The 22717-nt window shown below is 36.2% G+C and overlaps 1 protein-coding gene across 2 annotated transcripts in view; it reads right to left on the bottom strand.

Moving 5' to 3' along the window:
* Nucleotides 1-21173, bottom strand: part of LOC145268691 (uncharacterized) — a 102233-nt gene extending 81060 nt beyond the window's left edge. For both annotated transcript variants that reach the window (XM_080124206.1, XM_080124207.1), the window contains exons 1-2: nt 19989-21173; nt 2906-2996 (exon numbers count right to left, since the gene is read on the bottom strand). In XM_080124206.1, coding sequence (XP_079980332.1) covers nt 2906-2996; nt 19989-20729 — 832 coding nt within the window. In that variant the 5' untranslated portion in view covers nt 20730-21173. The remainder of the gene's footprint in view (nt 1-2905; nt 2997-19988) is intronic.
* Between the last annotated feature and the right edge of the window lie 1544 nt (nt 21174-22717).

The raw sequence follows: 22717 nt of genomic DNA, 5'->3' as shown, positions 1-22717 counted from the left end.
TTTTCTGCAACTTAACGGTTTCCCGTGGTAGATAGGACTACTCAGAGCTATATATATATATATATATATATATATATATAGTAGCTGGTTTTTATCTAGCATATGAAATTGTTAGCTTGGAAAATATATATATAAATATATTAGTGACCTAGTAACGCCACAGGGGAGACAGCTGAAGCAGGCCTGCAGGACACTATATATATATATATATATATATATATATATATATATATATATATATATTTTAGTCATCGACATACAGTCCTGTTTCGTTGTTTCACAACTCATCAGTGCCGCTAGACTAACACCTATCCCAAGCCGAGGATCGAACCTAGAACCGTCGTGATGACAGTCGGCAGTTCTACCCCCTGACTACGGAAGCGGTGGCCACAATTAATCTGTCCGAATATCTATTTAAATAAACATCTGTCCGCCACTCGTAAAGTGCTCAAACGTTTGTTTGTAAACAAACCGCGAGCTTATATATATATATATATATTTACTAGAAAAAGTACCCGTCGTTGACTGGGTTCAAAAACAGCCTACAGAAAATGGACTCTGATTTATGAAAGTATGATAGGTTATGAAAAGGAAGGGTTGTAAATTTGGGTTGAATTTAGGGGTATCAAAACCAAAGCAAAATATGATAAAAGTAAAAATAAAATAGATAAGCCCCATAATTTATTATACCATACCTGTTCACACTGAAATACTTATCACAATATTCTGTGGATCTATATTAAAAAACCTTGTTAAACTTTCTGACATATTTCCATTCTTTGGAGGTCAAGTGCGAACGAACACCCCATAATTTTATTATATCATATTTCTTCAAACTGAAACATAATTATCAAAGTATACTTACACAGATAGATATGAAAAGTCTTTATTAAAGTTTGCGCCTATTTCCATTCTATGGAGGCCAGGCGCGAATGCGGACCCCACAATTTTATTATACCATCCCTATTTAAGTTAAAACATGCTTATCAAAGTATTCGTATGTACATCTATATCAAAAACACTTGTAAACGTTTTTTTTTATTTTTAAATTTTTTATTTCCATACTTTGTGGACTAGGTGCGAACACAGACCCCACAATTTTAATGAACCACCGTTTTGCCAGATCAAACATACCCATTCCTGTGTCTCAATACATCTTCTATCATTATATGTAATCAGTTTTTTTTAAAATAGTCAACCATATAGGAGCCTATTTGTGACCACACACACACACACACACACACACACACACAGCTTTATAATATATATATATATATATATATATATATATATATATATAAATGTAGGCAAATTTGGACATATTTTAGTGATCTGAAAATAAAGTTTTCTTTTTACCAATTGTGTGTTTGTGTATGTGTATGTGTATGTGTGTGTGTTTGTGTGTGTATATGTGTGTATTTGTGTGCATGTGTGTGTTTGTTTATGTGTGTGTATGTATGTTTGTGTATGTGTGTGTATGTATATGTGTGTGTATGTGTGTATGTGTGTATGTGTGTGTATGTGTATTTGTGTGTATTTGTGTGTGTGTGTGTGTGTGTGTGAGAGTTCCTTCCTCATAGGTTCCGAAACGGCTGAGCCTATCTTTTGCAAATTTCACACAAAAGTAATTTAGATATGTTTTGTACAGAAATTCAGCCTTGTAGATGAAAAAGAAGAATTTTTACAGGGGAATATTTTACATTACACCGGCTAATAAAATCTCAGCAAATCAAGTATATGTGTTCCATTTAAAATCAGGAGTGAAGGTCAGTCTCAGAAGTTTGTCAAGATATGGTGCTTCACCAAGATGAAAGCCATTCCTTTCAATTGGGGCTTAATGAGGGTCACAGAGATTACAATGAAAAGAGAGAAGCTTGGTTTTAAATGCATTAAAATTAATAAACCAACTTTTTCCACATTGCACCACGTGCTCAAGATCAGAAGAGAGAGAATCGAAAGATCTTGATCATTGCTGGTCTTTGAAGTGTTGCCATAGACCGTTGTGTCGCTTGCATAAAGGTCTACGAATGATCATTGTCTGCAGTTTATTTAGGTGAATAAGATTTTTATTTCATGAGCAAAGGTTTTTTTCCTTCAACCTTCCATCTGTGGAGCAAGATACCATGGAGCTGCTTCCCGGCTGACTATAACTTTGTAATTTTCAAGTCTAATGTAAATAAGTTTTTATTGCAATATTTTTTATGTAATCAAGCGGTGGATATTTACTTTCTGCACGCCTCAGCAAGATGTGAAACAAGGTCGATAGGTGGTGATGTCATGCATTTAAATTAACCAGCCACATTTTTCCCCTTTGCACCAAGTTCTCAATATCAGAAGAGAGAGAGAGAGAGAGAGAGAGAGAGAGAGAGAGAGAGAGAGAGAGAGAGAGAGAGAGAGAGATGTTAGTCATTGCTGGTCTTTGAAGTGTTGCCATAGATCGTTATTTTCATGGCAAGTGCTCGTTTGAGCTCAAATCTTTGCCCCACCCCCTGCCAAACTCATCTAGCTGAAATCACTATTGATAATTTCCCTCACTCCTTACATGTGCCTAAACATAACCGTAGATTCCATGAACAAAGCTTCTTTCTTAGAACTTCACACCTGTACAACTCTGTTCCGTTTCTCTGCTTTCCAGCTGACTACAATATAGTCGTCTTCAAGTCGAATGTAAACAAGTTCTTGATGAGCCGTTCCCCTTAAGTAATCCAATTTACCAAATTTACACTACTAACGATTACTATGTTATTGTCCCATTGATTACTGGATGCTCATTTACCTTTATCCTCGAGTGGCCTCCAGGGCTTGATAAATGATGACTCCTTTGTAAAAAAAAAATTAAAAAAAAATTGATTGTGATATCGTCTGCGCAAATGTCTACGAATGATCTGAGAATGTGATTACTTACCCAATGGAAGACATGCGTAGCTTGCGTCACTCAAATGGGAACAGAAGGTCCCGTTTCTGCAAGGTTGGTCTGCACATTTTCCGATTATGTTCTGAAATTGAAAATCACATTATTAACAAAGATGAGTAATTTTTGTATATTTCTTTTTGTTTAATTTTTGATCACATCATCATCATCATCATCATCATATAAATCTTACCTGTCTGTTTAAATGTATGTATGTATGTATTTCGAGAGACGCGACGGATTTTCACAAAGATCGGTATCATTTTGAAGCTCAACGTCTCGGACGACAAATATCTAAAAATTGGCCCAAAACAATGATTCCTTCACCCTCAACTGGGCTTTTTTTTTTCTACAAGAAGGGTCCGATTTTTTGCGAGCCATTTTTGCAAGCCATCGTATCGGTTGGGTTGACTTTGCCAAATTTTTACGTTCCGAACTTACGGTCGCGTCATGGCGTAGCGGTAAGACGTCAGATTTTCTTTCACTTTCTTTTCCGCCTTTGTGTCACAGGTTCGAGCCTGCCTGCCTACTACCACTTTTTTTTTGCTCAACATACACCTTCAAACACTCGGATAATGCCAGACACCCACGATAGTTAATAATTATTACTCAAAAATAATATTGTGCTACATAGTTCAATGCAAAAATAATATTGTGCTACATAATTGAATGCAAACTATTTCTAAATTGTTTTAGATGAGGATCAATTATTCGAACGATTTGGATTCATAAGACTACTGTTCTCACCTTGAGTGTTATTTTCACGAAGTTTTGGTCGATGTAATCTCCTACGTTCTCCAGGTGTTTCCTGTTCGAACTGAAGAATTTGGACTGAATTTCGAATGGGGCACTTTATTTACTCCAACCAGATTGACTAGATAAAGGTCTTAAGTAATTTGCAGTAGGATTTTTCGATCAACCACACTGAGAATTGAACCTTCAACCTTAATTTTTACAATTGAATTTTGAGAGTAATTTAACCACTGCACCACAGGTTCTCTAGATCGAATTTTAGGAGCCTTAAACCTATTTTATTTCTAGTCTAGTTGTCAGTATCACTCATATATATATATATATATATATATATATATATATATATATATATATATATATATATATATATATATATATACCGTGTGTGCAAAATCAAGACTTCAAGACAAGGTGTTGATGGCAACAAAAAGTGTATTTCATTTTACGTTACAATTATTTCAATGTCTAGTTCGACAATTTCAAGCATTACATCGTTTGAAAATTTTCAAAAACCAGCATTTTTTCAGACTTTATGAATAAACACACTTTAAGCAATGTAGCATTTTTTGAATAGAAAGAAAAAAAGGCGGTGGGGGGGGGGAATCCCTTACGGGAAAAGCATGCAAGAAACATTTACCTTGGTTGTGGTCACGGAAAAGCCCATTTAAATATTAATGTATCGCCTAATTTTCGTAACCTTATTTAAGAACAGAGTTATGTGAAGTTTCTACGGGGATCCCTAAACCATTTAAAAAAAGAAAATTTTTTAAAAAATATATCCCATTTGTTGGGTTCCTAAATTCCTTTATTTCCCAATGATTGATTTTTGTAAAAATTTTTTTAAAAAGTTTAGTATCTATATTTATATTATGGCCGTAACAACCTTGTAAAGATGTTACGATTAGTGTTAGTTTCGTATTAGTTGCAAATAATGTTTGTATATTATAAAGTATATATTATAAAGTATATATATCTATGTACTGTTTTAACAAAAACCAAGACTTCAAGAAATGGGTTGATAACAACAAAAAGTGTATTTCATTGTTAGTTACAATTGTTTCAAGACCATTGCGACAAATTCAAACAATATGTCGTTTGAAAATTTTCACAAGAACAACCTTTCTTCATACTTATTAAATAAAAAACACTTTAACAATTAAACATTAAGGAAAGAAACATTTCCTTTATGAGGAAAAGAAAACAAGCGGGAAATTCTTTTTGTAAAGTTATATTTGGGTCCGACTCCATAATTGTCAAGATCCGGGATCTGATATCTTTGTCCCTTGGTTCTGTGAGTCCCTGTACAAAGATTAAACATTTAAATAAATCCGCAGAAATTTAATTTAATTTAAATGATTCACATACGCAATTTACAATACAAGCATACTCTAAATAGTCTTCAGATTCCGATTTCTGTAAATTCAAACATTTATATCTAGAGTGGAAAAGGCTATCTCTTTTATCAAATATTCTAGACAACGTATTAATTGTCTCTTCAAAGGTTACTTCCTCTGTTTTTTTGGGTAAAATTAAGTTAGCGTACTTAGTTTTTTCGTCAGTACCCAGTTTTTGGAGCAACAGCGTGACTTTTTCTTCGTCGGTCCAATCCGAACACCTCTTTGTAAAAACTGTTTCATACCTTCTATAGTATGCTGGAAATGTAACGCCAGTCTCGGGAGAGTAGTGAAATTCCGACAAAGAATGTGAAATACCTTCTGCAGAAAAATTCGTTTTTTCCTCAGTTGTCGAGGTTTGAATTAATTTTTCCAAATTCTTTTGTTGAGTCGACATTTGGCGTTAAAGTATTTTTGTTTGTTCTTGTTGTGCCTCTAAAGTTTTTTTGTGTCATTTCTTGCTGTTGTTGTTGCAGCTGTTGTTGTTGCACTAAGAATTGTTGTGTCATTTTTTACTGTTCCTGAACGCTAAGAGTTAGCACTTTCGTCAACTCAGCCAATTGTTCCATATTTAAAAAAAAATGTCTTTCTAAAATTTACAACAATGATTCCACAAAATTTCGTAAGTATACGTTTTTCGCAAATTAGCAACAAGTCTTGCAAGAATAAATGTTTCCACACAGTTCATACAATTTAGCAATAGTAATTCTGCCTAAACGTAATTTTACACAATAATACTTTTCAAATTTACACAACGAATAATACCCGAAAATGAGCAAACTGTTTTTCAATAAAAATACGGTTGCACGAAAGAAAAAAAAAAATTAAATTATAACAATAGTCTGTTTAATTTAGAGAAACAAAAAAATCGTAAAAGTTCTTTTTTTTTCTTCCAAAAACGTAATCCAATGGTGCCGGGTTCGAATTCCGCCTGCGTTCCTCACATATTTTTTCTTCAAAAAATATAAAGTTCACTTTACCTTTCAAGTACAATTTTATTACCTTTCCGAGAGTTCATATCGGAGAAATCCGTACTTTATGTAAGACAATTTCGAATAGTTCTTTGCCGTACGTGTTCAGTAACGAAATCCTTGTAAATTTGAATAGTACACAGTCCTATTAGTACGGTAATTTATCTCTGTTAAGAGATAAGAATCATCCTTGTCGCCAACTGTTATATCCCGTTTTGACGGTATATAATAACATGACAAAATACGCCGAGTGGAATGCGTAACAAAAAGGTTTATTCGTACTTCGAATAAATACACAATACAAAATGGCTGCTCGCCTTGAAGTTGATATACGCGTAAATGAAGGTAAAGGGAAAAAAAAGGTAACTTAACGTGTGTGAGCGGAACGCTCGTCCTGGGAGCTTGGTTAATCCTGACTACACTTGGAGAGTGTAAGACGCGAGACGGTCGGGCTAGTGCGTACCACTGAACTGACTCCAAGACAATGCTCTTTTATACACCGTTTCGTATCCGGTGCTATCCGTAATTATGTCCCTTATAACACCTCCCCCTGAAGCTGAAATCTTCCCGATTTTAGCTTTAATATCGCTTCCGTTTAGGATCAGGACTTAAACGCCTGACGACTTTCCTTTTACGTGTGCTCTTCCTTTTGGTCAGAGTTTCCTTTGGTAAAGAATTCTGTTCAGCCCGTGCGGTATGTTCAGGGGATACATTCATGGGTCCATGTATACCCACCGGTTTTGGAATGTCAAATGTGTCGCACAGCGTTTCCATTGGGATTTCCTCTGTATTTTCCGAAATTCTGGAACGGATTTGATTAATATGTCTTTTACAGACAAAATTGGGACCTTGAATAGTATAGACCATGTTCCCAATTCTTTTCTTAATACCGTCCACCCAATGATTTTTTCCATTCTGAAAATTTTTAAAATAAACTTTATCTCCTGGGGAATAGCACTTTACATTAAAGTTTTCTTTTCTGGTAACTTTCTTTTTATCCGGTAAAAGTCTATCGAAATTGGATCTAATTTTTCTGGCGAACATAAGTTCTGCAGGGGATGAATTTACATCATTGTTTGGATTTGGGGTTACTCTGTAGATCGCTAGAAATGTTTGTATTGTCCGCTCATCTGTGTCAATGTTCATGTTTTTCCTTAATGCCCGCTTAAACGTGTCTACAAATTTTTCTGCCAACCCATTCGATCTAGGATGGTAAATAGGCGTCGTGATGTGCTGTATATCCAGTGAGTTGCAGAATTCTCTAAATTCGTAACCTGTGAATGCTGTACCATTGTCACTCACTATGGTCTTTGGTACACCAAACCGGCTGAAAATTTCGTCAAGTGCACTAACAGTATTCCTTGCTGTTGGATGTCTAATCTTGAATATCTCCGGCCATTTGGAGAAAGAGTCCACTACAATTAAGTAAAAAAAAAACCTTTTAGGGGTCCGGCATAATCAATATGCAGTCGTGACCAGGGCAAGTCCGTCTTCGGCCACGGGGTCGTTTTTACAGGCGGATCTCGGGCTGCTAACTGACATCCTTTGCACGCTTTGAGACAGTTTTCCACTTCTTTATCCATACCAGGCCAATACACGTAACCTCTAATTAGGGATTTCATCCTTGAAATGCCAGGATGACCTGTGTGAAATTCGTTTAGCATTCTTTTTCGTAATACCTGTGGAATTACGATTCTATCGGCATACATAAGCACATCTTCGCAAATGGAAAAAGGTGTAATTTCTCTTGCCATCTTATTTCTTTCCGTCCGTCCTACTTGATTTTTCATTTGCTTTATAAAAACGTCTTTTGCAGCTTCTCTTTTAATCTCTTCTAGAGTTACCGGGAGTTCACGGATCATATTGCATATTGAATTTGAGCATTCGCTTTCATCTTTAAGAGCTGCAATTACCGTCTCTTCGAAACTTTCATTTCTTTTTGGAATCAACCTTGACAGTGCATCCGCGTGTCCTAACCTTTTTGATGACATGCTCCATCTTAAACTGATAGTTTAAGAGAGTTACAGCCCATCGCTGTAGTCGATTTGCAGTATGCGTAGGGATGCCTTTCTTCGATCCAAATATCGTGATTAGTGGTTTATGATCCGTCTGTAATATGAAGTTTCGTCCATGGAGAAAACGGTTAAACTTTTTGACTCCAAATATTATTGAGAGAGCCTCCTTTTCAATCTGGCTGTAGTTTTTCTCAGCTGCAATCAAAGTTCTTGACGCGTGAGAGATTGCTTTTGTTGCTCCATCCTCATACTTGTGGAGTAATGCAGCACCAACTCCGTAATCATTGGCGTCCGTTGCTAGTACAATCTCTTTCTCTGGATCGAAATGTGCTAATGCCAGATCTGATAATAAACATTTCTTAATTTTCTGGAAAGCAGATTCACATTCCTTTGTCCAATTCCATCTACTGCCTTTTTTTAGTAGCTCGTTAAGATGAGCTCTCAAATTATGTACATTAGGGATGTATATCGCATAGTATTGTACCAATCCCAGAAATGACTGTAGTTTTGATACTGAGTCTGGGGCAGGCATCTTATCAATTGATTCGGTCCGTTGTGGATCTGGCCTTCGTCCATCTTCGTCAATTATTTGACCCAGGTATTTGATCCTTTTCATGAAGAAATCGCATTTCTCCGGACTCAATCTGAAACCAAACCCCTCTATTCTCTTAAGTACTTCTCTCACGTGCTTCTTGTGCTCTTGCAAATTACTGCTCTTTATCAAGATATCGTCAAGGTATGCCATCGCAAATTCCAACCCTGCGAGCATCGTATCCATTATCTGTTGAAACAAAGCAGGGGCGACCTTTAAGCCAAAAGGAAGCCTCTTTAGCTTGAAGATACCCTTGTGCGTATTAATACACAGGTACTTTGAACATTCATCATTGACCTTGATTTGCAAGTACGCGCCTGAGAGGTCTATCTTGGAAAAATTTTTTCCTCCGTTTAGTTTTGAGAATAGATCTTCTGCCGACGGAAGGGGATAATTGTGGTCCTTTACACAGTCATTAAGGCCTGTTGAGAAGTCCGCACAGACCCTGATTTTGTTATTTCTTTTCTTCACATATACCGTCGGGCTGGCCCAATCCGTATGGTCAACTTTTTCAATAACCTCTAACTGTTGAAGTCTTTCCAACTCCTTCTCGATTGCGTCCATCGATGAAAACGGTACATTTCTTTTAGGTTTGAACACTGGGGTGGCATCTTTCTTCACTTCAAATTTGGCTTCTACTTTCACACAATGTCCAAGTCCTTCAGCAAAAACCCTTGGAAATTCTGCTTTTACATCGTCCAGAAAATCTTCCACTTGGTTTGCTTTCTCTGTGTTCAACCTATTACAAAAAGAATTAACTGGTCGCTCCCATAAGTTAAACAGGACAAACCAATCCACTCCAAACAGACTTTTGTTCCTTCCTGGAACCACGTACACTTTGGACATGCGTGTCTGACCATCAAATGTCACGTTGCACCTCAGTTCTCCTTTAAATTCCAACTTTTTGCCGCACACACTCCTCGCCATCTTGCTGGTTTCCATTAGTTCGGGTCGACCGATCCTTCTCCAGATATCTTCATCTATGATGCTGATGTCCGAACCACTATCCAGGAGTAATGTTACAGGATGTCCATTTATGTGAACACTGACATACTTACGCCTTTCGCAACTTTTCTCTTTCCTTGTGCGAAGCGCATTCACTTCGTCGGTCCTTCGCTTTTTCTTCTGGTCACAGTACGTTCCCTTGTGGCCTTTGAACCCACATTCGTAACATATCTTATTCCTGAACCAGCAGGTCTTTTTGGTGTGTCTCGTACTTCCGCAACATTCACAATTTTGGTACTTGTGCATTCTAGGGGTCCTTTGTTCTTGGGTCTTGTAAGTTCTAGGGGTCCTTTGCCTTTTTACATGTTGTACCTTGTAAACGCTTTTTTCTTCAATGCGGGTGTTGTCTCTCTTGATATTAATGAGACGTTGACATTCCTCGGTAACTTTTTGTAAAGTTATATTTGGGTCCGACTCCATAATTGTCAAGATCCGGGATCTGATATCTTTGTCCCTTGGTTCTGTGAGTCCCTGTACAAAGATTAAACATTTAAATAAATCCGCAGAAATTTAATTTAATTTAAATGATTCACATAAGCAATTTACAATACAAGCATACTCTAAATAGTCTTCAGATTCCGATTTCTGTAAATTCAAACATTTATATCTAGAGTGGAAAAGGCTATCTCTTTTATCAAATATTCTAGACAACGTATTAATTGTCTCTTCAAAGGTTACTTCTTCTGGTTTTTTGGGTAAAATTAAGTTAGCGTACTTAGTTTTTTCGTCAGTACCCAGTTTTTGGAGCAACAGCGTGACTTTTTCTTCGTCGGTCCAATCCGAACACCTCTTTGTAAAAACTGTTTCATACCTTCTATAGTATGCTGGAAATGTAACGCCAGTCTCGGGAGAGTAGTGAAATTCCGACAAAGAATTTGAAATACCTTCTGCAGAAAAATTCGTTTTTTCCTCAGTTGTCGAGGTTTGAATACATTTTTCCAAATTCTTTTGTTGAGTCGACATTTGGCGTTGAAGTATTTTTGTTTGTTCTTGTTGTGCCTCTAAAGTTTTTTGTGTCATTTCTTGCTGTTGTTGTTGCAGCTGTTGTTGTTGCACTAAGAATTGTTGTGTCATTTTTGACTGTTCCTGAACGCTAAGAGTTAGCACTTTCGTCAACTCAGCCAATTGTTCCATATTTAAAAAAAAATGTCTTTCTAAAATTTACAACAATGATTCCACAAAATTTCGTAAGTATACGTTTTTCGCAAATTAGCAACAAGTCTTGCAAGAATAAATGTTTCCACACAGTTCATACAATTTAGCAATTGTAATTCTGCCTAAACGTAATTTTACACAATAATACTTTTCAAATTTACACAACGAATAATGCCCGAAAATGAGCAAACTGTTTTTCAACAAAAATACGGTTGCACGAAAGAAAAAAAAAATTAAATTATAACAATAGTCTGTTTAATTTAGAGAAACAAAAAATCGTAAAAGTTCTTTTTTCTTCTTCCAAAAACGTAATCCAAAGGTGCCGGGTTCGAATTCCGCCTGCGTTCCTCACATATTTTTTCTTCAAAAAATATAAATAAAGTTCACTTTACCTTGTCAATATCTTTCAAGTACAATTTTATTACCTTTCCGAGAGTTCATATCGGAGAAATCCGTACTTTATGTAAGACAATTTCGAATAGTTCTTTGCCGTACGTGTTCAGTAACGAAATCCTTGTAAATTTGAATAGTACACAGTCCTATTAGTACGGTAATTTATCCCTGTTAAGAAATAAGAATCATCCTTGTCGCCAACTGTTATATCCCGTTTTGACGGTATATAATAACATGACAAAATACGCCGAGTGGAATGCGTAACAAAAAGGTTTATTCGTACTTCGAATAAATACACAATACAAAATGGCTGCTCGCCTTGAAGTTGATATACGCGTAAATGAAGGTAAAGGAAAAAAAGGTAACTTAACGTGTGTGAGCGGAACGCTCGTCCTGGGAGCTTGGTTAATCCTGACTACACTTGGAGAGTGTAAGACGCGAGACGGTCGGGCTAGTGCGTACCACTGAACTGACTCCAAGACAATGCAAGACGCTCTTTTATACACCGTTTCGTATCCGGTGCTATCCGTAATTATGTCCCTTATAACACTTTACATCTGTTGCAGTCTTTGTAAAGTATTTTTTAAAGATTTATATATATATACTTATTTTCGTATCTTTATATAAAAAAATTGAAACTACATATTTTTTTAAAGATTTATATATCTACCTATTTTCGTATCTTTATTAAAAAAAACGAATTTCAAACTAAATATAAAACGATATTACCACTAATTACCTATGCCCATTAAATATATTTTATTAATACGATTTATCGATGTATTAAATTAGATTTCTATATTTCTTATATATATATATATATATATATATATATATATATATATATATATATAATAGTAAGTTATAAAACCTATATGGCGATTAAGCTACACTGAATATTACGCGTTTCATCCACTCTAGGACTCTTCAGGCTTATGCGCAGTGTAGCTTAATCGCCATATATATTTTATAACTTACTAACTAGCTCTACCTACGTATTGAGCACCTTTGAAGTAAATACTTAAAGTTTACGCATAAATGTATACTTTTGTATATTAATTTTGTGTGAGTAAATGAAGTAGTTATATATATATATATATATATATATATACGATTTATTTTTTATTACAGTATTTGCTCTACAACAGTATTGAGCACTTTCTTCAGGTTTTTATTAATTACCATTTCTACTATTAATCCAATTCACTAATTTACTATATATATATATATATATATATATATATATATATATATATATATATATATATATATATATATATGAGTATTGGCTTAAGAGAGCTTGATATGGGTATCTAAAACGGTCCCTAATTATCAGGTTTGAATGAAACTGACGGTACCAATGTCTTATCTCATCTTAATATTTATATTGTTTATTAATTGCTGTGTCTATTATCTATCAGTTATAATTAACGGTTCGATCGAAGGTTATATTGATCGAAACGTTGATGAATTTATTGTTGCTGTTCTTGAGGAATGGGAGCGAGAGGAAAAAGGGGAGAAGGAACAGGATAAAAAGGGCAAAGGAGGAGGATAAGAGTGGGACGAAGCGCGAGCAAGAAAATAGTGACTTTTACATTAAAGCTCTCGAAAATCATGCCTCAAGATTTTCTGATTTGCGAAAAGTCCTCATTATGTCTGCCATGATGATGATGACGATGATGCTTATGGTGATGCTGAGAAGGTCCGAAAGGGTTAATATCCCGTAAAACCGACATGCCGATTAAGCAAGTAACGTTTTTAAAAGCTGTTAAAATGGCCATATATGTTATGAAGCGCTCTTAATCATAGGCGCCGAAATAAGCGTTGCACGTACGCCATGAAACAATGACTGAATACTAATTTGGCGGCAGATGGTATTGTCGTTTGAAGTTGCATCGTTCTGAAATCCTTTACCGGAAGTGAGAATACGTAATGTAATCCATAAATTCTTCTTCTTCTTCTTCTTCTTCTTCTTATTCTTCTTCTTCTTCTTCTTCTTCTTCTTCTTCTTCTTCTATACCATCTCTCTCATTCTCTCTCTCTCTCTCTCTCTCTCTCTCTCTCTCTCTCTCTATATATATATATATATATATATATATATAATAAGACAAGAGTATGAAATGAAGACACAAAACTATATATAGGTAGATATAGAGTGGATCATTTATTTAATAGTGGAATACAGGCAAAATTTGGGGGATAGACGGGACTCTTTATGCCAGGGCATTTCGAAGCCTAACGCTTCTCATCAGAAGAGCAGAGAAGGTGCTAGGTAGCATGGGGGAGATGCGGCGTCTAGCGTAAGGTTCGTTAGGGATGAAAAGAATAAGAGGAGTTATAGAGTGTTGGGGGAAGCTTTAGTGGATTCTAAGTAAATAAGGAGAAGCTTATTATATATAGTATGATATACAAGAATAAAAATTGTCTTTAGCATAGTATAGAGATTAAGTGGTATATGTATTATGGTTGAATAGGGGGTGTATTGTTGCTGTGTGGTAATTAATTTTAACGGTTTATGTGGTGTCTATCTTCTATGGAGTGGGTAATTTTTTAATTAATTGGGGGGGGGAGGGTTAAGTAAGGTTGTAAAACTGAGAGGTAATATGCGGCAGTATATTTATAATTTTCTGCTGTTATGATAGAGGGAATATGATCATGAGGGGTCGGTCTCACAGCTCATCAGTGCGGCTAGACAGGCAACTACCTCAAGCCAGGATCGAAGCCCAATCGCCTGTACTGTCTCTCTGTCTCTCTGTCAGTCTGTCTGTCTCCATATTTTCAAAGTCGATCTCCCCCGAAAATAAAAGTCGCAGAGCAGCGCTAGGGGCCTCCAGTGATTGTATTTTTAACGAACCGTTCTTTTTATGGGTCTTTAGCCGATTTAAATAGTTTATAAGGGGTCAAAAATGGGTCAATATCGAAAAATAGGTCCAATACATTAATGGACACATTCTTTTTAAACATGGAATGTAGAGGTAGATCTGGTATTCATGTACAGAAGCTATCCCAGTCAGCCATAGAGTATCGATATACTGTACGATGGCGAAGTATGTCTGAGGACTTATATTATGATAGACTAAAATAATGTTTGGGTCTAGCACGCTTATAACTAAAATTTTGATATATACCTACGAGAAGCATTATCGCAAAGCAGCATTAAGTCCGGAAACCAATCACATAATTGATCTCAAATAATAACTAATAGTGTTGGGACGATTAATCGGAATTGGAATTGGAAATCTGAAAAAATCAAACATTTGAGGGCATCGGAATCGGTAATAGAAGAAAAAAAATTTGTACCGCTTTTCCGATACCAAAACGATTCTTTTAATTGCCTTTTTTATTTGCTTTTGTTCAACGCAAAATCTTCCATCGCTGGTAATAATGATAAAATAATAAATATTTATTGATTTTAAACCACCAAGGAAGCTAAAATCGATAGATTGTCTCCCCACAAGTATATTTTTATGTTTATGAAAATATTTGCGCATTTAACATGTGTGTTTTTATGGTAATCGGGACAAAATAAAACTTTTATAGTTAAATATTTAGAGATTTATAAAGAATCGGAATCAGAATCGGTAATTGTATCAGAATCGGGAATTTGGTACGAAATCGATAATTGTATGGGAATCGGAAAATTTATTGGAATCGTCCCATCACTAATAACTAATGGGCTTATGGGAACGGAATGTTCTTGCAATATAGACACATACATGCTATGATGTACCCGTTTGCATGTACATGGTCTGGAAAACCTATTTCTATAACGAAGCATATTAACTTATAAAATATATCAAACCAAAGGCTGCTGCAAAGAAGATGGGCTCCCTCTATCGAGTTAGAAAACTACTCACGCCTGAGAGTATCCTGTACCTCTACAAGGCCGCCATTCGCTCATGCATGGAGTATTGTTGCCACATCTGGGCTGGTGCATCTACCACTAGTCTCTCGCTCTTAGATAAAGTCCAAAAAAGAGTTGCCAATCTAATCGGTCCCACTTTATCAACTAAGCTCCAGCTTCTGTCCCATCGCCGCAATGTTGCATCACTGTGCCTGTTTTACAAATATTTTAATGGAATGTGTACTGATGAACTCGTTTCACTTGTACCCCCTCGACGTACATATCCCCCGACAAACCCCTTCTCTATTGTTGTCCGTAAATGCCAGAAAGCTTTCTATTCTAATAGTTTCTTCCCTCGAACAGCTAGACTTAGGAATTCCCTTCCTGCTGCCTGCTTCCCTAGCTATACTGATATGCAGAAGTTTAAATGTAACATAAACAAATAACTTGTTAATCTTTCCTAGACATGGCCCCAAATAGTAGCCCCTTACGTCCAAGTGGCGATATGCTTTGTAATGGGTTAACATGAATAAAACAAAAAACATATTTATATATTGACTGACTTCCTCATCTTGGTTGTTATAGTCACAACGTTTCGGCCGTTTTACCCTCCGGCCTTCATCAGGTGTTTCGCATCGAACTGGGGAACCGTTTGTTAGGAGTCTCAAACCCAACCCTTTATTATTATTACAGGGGTACCGTGTTCGAACTCCAGCTAGGCTCTGGGACATAGTTGCTGATTCTCTGTTTTGAATGTTACTTTTCACTGCCAGACGTATTAATAGTATAAGAGAGGAGAATGAAACCCAAAAACCTCCAACGGTCTGCCTACCATACATACAAGGCATCTCCGAAAAGATTCAGAGAATATGTGCCCCTTACAACATCAGAACGGTATTCAAGAGTGAGTCAACACTCAGACGACACCTGGTACGAGTGAAACCCCACATGGAGGAGAACATGACCAAGAACTGCATATACTCCATCCCATGCAGTTGCAGAAAAGTTTACAAGGGTGAAACATGCCACCCCCTTAAAGTAAGGGTGGAAGAACACCGAAAAGCGGTAACTAAAGCAGCAGAGAGTTCCATTGGCATGCAGTTCGAAGAAAAAAGCTTTGCTCATAGAATCTACGTTTGGATTTAGGCACAGATAAAGAGTGGGGAAAATTATTGACAGTAGTTTCAGCCAGACGGGTGTTTCTCGTGAAAGATTGGCGAGGGGGGGGTGTGAGGGATTGGAGCTCAGACGAGCACCTGCCATGGAAATAACGATAAAACAAAGACAGGCTCGCAACGTCTCTTCTGTGGGAGAGAGGTTGCAGGGAAGAGAAAAGGGCATCCCCCACTAAACCACAAAGTCTATTTTGTACTCTGTCAAGGCAGGATAGGCTGTTTTTAGCAGCTCCTGCCCAGATGTGGCAGCAGTACTCCATCCTTGGAACGTACTTGGCTTTTATATAGAAAGAGAATTGCATTAGTAGTGAGATATCTTCTGGAGCGGTAGAAGGATCCCACCATTTTCCCAGCATTCCTGGCAACAGATTAGATGTACGTGTTCCATTTCAGATCAGGAGTAAAGGTCAAACTCAGAAGCTTGTCAAAAGATGGAGTCTCCCCAAGACGAGAGCTATCCATTTCAATTGATGCCAGATGGGGATCAGAGCGTTGATGATGTAAAGATAGAAGCTTGGTTTTGGATGCGTTAAAAGTGACCAGCCACGTCTTTCCCCATTGTAAACTCCTGATCATCTAACACTAAAAATAAGGATGGTTTATAACGAGTGAAATCTTTGTTTGGATGGATAAACAACGCATACAAAAATATGCCGCCAAGTTGAAATGCAAAATGATCATTTCAACTTGCTGACCTATTTCTACACGCAAATTCATTCGTAGCACGAGTAAGGAGTACTGTTGTCACGTCAGGGGAGGAGTTGTCTGGAGATACTCATCCTGCCTTGACAGAGTTCAAAACTGGCTTTGTAATCTGGTACAAGTACACTCGTGAGCAAAAAAAAAAAAAAAAAAAAAAAATGGGCCAAACAAATTTTATACATTTTATTGTACTGAAATCTATATTGAACAAGGAAACTTACTTTACTTTAATAAATGCTTAGAATGGAATCGCATTCCCTTTTGATTTCTTTAAAAGATCAATCCTTTTAGACATGCTCTCAACCAAAGTGAAACACTGTGAAGAGAAGATGCTGTTCCATTCGCTTTGTACAGCTTCCCACAGTTTGTCATTGTTCTCAAAAGTTCTTCCAGCCAATACACGAGATATTATGGACCAAATATTCTCGTTTGGGTTTAAATCGGAGCTTTGACCTGACCAAAATATCACATCAATTGAATTATCAGAAAACCATTTTTTGTGACTTTAGCAGTGTGTGCAGGGGCATTATCATGTTGAAAAATAATGTTCTGAGATATTCCCAGCTTCTGGATACTTAGTAACAATCCTATTTCTAATATTCGAATGTATTTCTGTGCATTGATTGACCCCACATCTAATGAGTTCCCCAATTCCTGCTGCAGTAAAAGTTTCTCATACCATTATCCCTCCATTCTGTCATTTATTATGCAACTTGGTGAAAATCTTTCTCCAGTTCTTCGATTGCACCATTTGGGAGCATCACTAACAAGACAAAATCTTGATTCATCTGACGAGAAAATATTCCTGAACCAGTCTGTATCTTTCTTGCCATAACATGAGAAAAATCTCTATCATTGATATTCTTAGATAAAAATTGCTTCTTTGCACGCTTTTTAGGGGAAAATCCCATTTCTTTCATTCATCTAGATATTGTATATCTAGAAAGTGAATTTCCAGCCACTGTTTTGAATTCTTTGCAATGATCAACATAAGTTTTCTTTCAATCTTTCAAAACAGTTAATTTAAGCCTGTGGTCGTCCTTCAAAGTGGATGCTCTAGGACGACCAGATCTAGATTTCCCTTTTCAAAAGCATTTGAGTTCGAACCTTTGACCAATTCGCTTCACTACAGAAAAAGATGGTTTCATATTTTCTTTTCTTAAAATATAAAAAATCTGCTTGTAAGCCATTTTGGACTGCCTTAATCCTGCAATCCAGTTTTTTATATCCTCGCCAAGATGCGGTCTTACCATTTTTAGAATTAATTTTCTCACTTATTATTATATACTATAATAATAATGATCTGCAAAATAGAAATTTTCAGTTAAAATTAACAAAAATTCTTGGAAAAATATTGAAAAATCGATTTCTTACTTCTTTTTTTTTTGCTCATGAGTGTAAACGATACCTTTTTCTCCTCCCTGCACCCCTTTCCCACAGAAGAGACATTGTGAACCTGTCTCTGCTCTATCGTTATTTACATCGCAAGTGCTCGACTGGGCTTCATTCAACGGTTCCCCTCACTAAACATTTAAAAAAAGGTACTCGTCAAGCTACAACCACTACCAACATTCTCCCACACTCTTTATCAGTGCCTAAATCTAAGTGCAAGTTCCATGAACAAAGATTCTTTCCTAGAACTGCCCGCCTGATGAACTCTGTTCCACAGGCCTGCTTCCCTGATGACTACAACATGGTAGTTTTCAAGTCCAATTTCTTGCTATCTCGTCCCATTAAATAGTCCAATTCTGCCCAATTTCCATAAAAAAGGTCACTGAGCTGTTGTCTCGCTGATTCCATTGTACTCATTAACTAGAAGCAAAGTGTAGTATCTGTTCTGATACTACGCTTCACCTTTTCTGTCCTTGGTCAGTGGAGGAGAATATCACTTTTTATGATTTGATTTTTCCAAGTACTCTATTGTAAAGTGATATTCTCCTGGAGGTTGAAGGTTCAATCCTCAATGTATGGCGACCGAAAAATACAATTGCGAATTACTTAGGACCTCTATCCAGTCATAACTGACGGAACAAGAGCATGATACCCCCCATGAAGTAAATAAACGGTTCCTCTCGAAATTCCGTCCAAATCCCTAAGTTGAACAAGATACACTTGAAGAAGGTCAGAGATTACATCGACCAAAACGTTGTGAAAATCACACTCAAGTTGAGAATAGTAGTCTGAAGAATCGAAATAATACCCTTTTTGGTTTATATGTTATTTTTATTTTGGGCGGGGAGGGGGGTATCCTGTGAGATGAGGCTTCATAATTTGTATAGTAATTCTTTTGCGGATTGTTATCCTCATCTTCATAGTTGGTGTGGTTTCACCACGTTTCGGCCAACTCATCGTCTGGCCTTCTTCAGGTGGTTAACCACGACGGGACAGAAATGCTGAGTCTCTTAACTGTATCCACAGTAATAACTGCCTTCCATAGTTGTCGTTGTTTAACCACGTTTTTTGCCAACTAAGCCTCCGGCCGGCTTTGAGTTGAATTGAAACCGCTATCTTCAGACAATGCTCACCTGGAACCGTAGAAAATCAACATTCCTATCCCGTCGCGGTTAACCAACTGAAGAAGACCAGAGGACGATTTGGCCGAAACGTGGAGAGGCAACAAGAACTATGAAGATCAGGGTAACATGTTTGTTGTAAAAAAATGTTTATTAAATCTTTTAAATTTGCATTAAAATGACGGGGACTTTGTTGCCAAGACAAAAATTATTATGGCGGACTCTAAGGTCCGCCATAAGTAACTTTTGTCGTGCATTCGTGTTTCTATCATTCACACTGAAGAAGACCGAAGGATTGGTCGAAAATTTTGTGCTTTTGAAAAAAAAAACGAAAACGTTTTTTTCGAAAGACATTTTGTATTCCTACACGTCAACAGATAGGAAATAAATACAGAGAAGATATTTATATATTTTTCGTATTGATTTTTTTTTTATCCATTGCTAATATTTTCTCCTCTGAAGAGATGGCAGACATCGAAATCCTATAGGATAAGGAGTTAAAATACTTCTAATGTATATCGGTTTTAAATAAATAGCTAACCCAATATTTTAAGTTTATACATACCGTAAGCATTTTATGGTTTACTGTAAAGAATTTCACATCGTCGTTGTCATAATTATGTATCATGACCCCGGTGGAAGGGACCTGTTGATCTGCGAGATCGCCATGTCTACTCCTCAGTTTGCATACCGACTTTCTAACATCGAAAATCGCTCCCAAGCAACTCACATGCGCCAGACATATGAGGACGCACAAATCCAACTTTGCGACGTTCACTGTCAGGTCTAGTGGTGGTGTATTCAGAGCGCGATTTATTCTTGCTACGCCCGCTTCTTTCTTCTGAAGATTGGTCAAGATATTTTGGCCAGTGGCGTTAGACATCAAAGTCGGATTGTCCAGTAGTGTGGTGAGTTTGTTTTGAGCCGACCTTTTGACCAGGGAAATGGCATGGTTTTTGAATTTTTTACGGTCAAGCTGTTTACCAGGAGCTGATCTTTGCTTGTAAAAAAGCCGGTCAGCGTCCCGCTCTTTTTGGTGAACCTTCTCGAATTCTGATCCGGTTATTTCCGTGTTTGCAACGTCATGGTCGGGATTGGTTAGCTCTTGTTTCGAATTGATCTTCGAGCGTTGAGGTGTGCTTGATTCGTGCGGAGCTGATGCATTTCTGGTAGCTTTGCCACTTTCGGGCGCGTATGACTTCCGCCTTACCGGTTCGACCCCTTCTGTTACAGCATGACATAACCACTGGCTGGTCAGGCAGAACAAAGAGGCGGAAACGTAGAAGTAATGACGTTTGCTCGGCATGTTCTCCCTTGTTATTTCCTAAGTGTCTCGCGTGTGTTGTCCGTTAGAAGCGCTTTGTAAAATCACTCACGTTCACCGACGGCTGTCGCCAAAAATTATCGTCATGATTGATTCATGTCGACTACAAACGTGCGTGTAAATACACACATAAGCATATACGTTTAATTGGCCGAATTAAATAATAGTTTTAATATGCAGAAAAACAACAAAAGACGCGATAATTAATCTAGCCATATGTCCGCTCAGCTTTTGAGCTTATGCAGCCAGTCTCACCCCATTGTAAACACTTGCTGCACTTCTCGTCATTATTTACATTCAGCTTCATTCACTCGTTCAGTTATGTACAATTTCTGTCTTTGTGGATCTTTCTTCAATCAGTTTCTTGAAATGAACTGTTTAATTTGTTTTATTTGGATTATTCCGACTATTGTACTTTTCTGGAGTGTTATTTTCGCATATCTATCTATCTATCTATCTATCTATCTATCTATCTATCTATCTATCTATCTATCTATCTATCTATTTCTTCCGCTCTAAGGCTCTCTCTCTCTCTCTCTCTCTCTCTCTGTATATATATATATATATATATATATATATATATATATATTGTTTTTAAATCCCCGAAACAGTGTTTCATGGTAAACAACTGATGATCCCTTGAAAAATAAAAAAAATTGGTATTATAGTAAATTCGAGAGAGTTGATGCAGTGATTGCAGGTGATTAAATGACTTACTGACTAGATGGTTTTTTAACGAATGATAAAAAGTAATTTTTTGTATAGTTTTAAAGGTTAAAAACTTCAAAGACTATATATATATATATACATATAGTAAGTCATAAAATATATATGGCAATTAAGCTACACAGAATATTCTGCGTTTCATCCATGCTAGGATTGCTCGGTGGAAACTAGAAAGCTGATTGGCTAACTAAAAACTCAATAGAATGTGCGTATATAAAAACGCGAAACAACCAAAACACCTCGCACAAGCCTGATGAATCCTAGCGTGGATGAAACGCGGAAGATTCTGTGCAGCTTAATTGGCATATATATTTTATAATTTACTATCTAGCTCTACCTACGTATTGATCACTAATGAAGTAAATACTAAAAGTTTACACATAAATTTATACTTTTGTATATTAATTGATGTGATTAAATGAAGTACTTATATATATGTATATATATATATATATATATATATATATATATATATATATATATATATATATATATATATATACAGTACAAAACTTTGTTGAAATTCAAGGACTTACATTTTTTCTTTTTCATAAGTTTTGTTTATTTCATCTGATTTCTTCATTACAGCCGTTTCGTTAATGGGATGGCAATTTTATGATTTTATATGTTCATAAGAAACCCCTTTTCCTCACCAATTCGTCAGATGATATTTCTATTCGATGTTGCCAACAGAAGGTTAATTTTGTACATGTGTTTTCGTTTGGGAAAAAGACATTCCATCCCCACGTTGTTACAAGTCGGCCATTTTGGGTACCGTGCAGGATTATCTATCTATCTATCTATCTATATATCTCTCTCTCTCTCTCTCTCTCTCTCTCTCTCTCTATATATATATATATATATATATATATATATATATATATATATATATATATATATATATATATGAAACAAACTGTTTAATTTGTTTTATTTGGATTATTCGGTCTATTGTTCTTTTGTTGAGTTTTATTTTCGCATACACATCTATCTATCTATCTATCTATCTATCTATCTATCTATCTATTCATCTATCTATCCATTTCTTTCTATCGTAGTCTCTATCTATATATAGAGATTGTTGTTGGTTGTTTCTGTTTTATGGCATATCAACCCTTTTCAGGTCATTTAATGCCGAATCCAGTTATTTTAAAGAAGACATTTTATATATATATATATATATATATATATATATATATATATATATATATATATATTCAAGTCGGTATATATATATATATATA

Source organism: Euprymna scolopes, chromosome 44 (assembly GCF_053919585.1).
Source record: "Euprymna scolopes isolate OS-2025 chromosome 44, ASM5391958v1, whole genome shotgun sequence".
NCBI classification, from domain to species: Eukaryota; Metazoa; Mollusca; class Cephalopoda; order Sepiida; family Sepiolidae; genus Euprymna; species Euprymna scolopes.
Note: the sequence above shows the minus strand (reverse complement) of the source record. Positions and strands in the feature narration are given on the sequence as shown.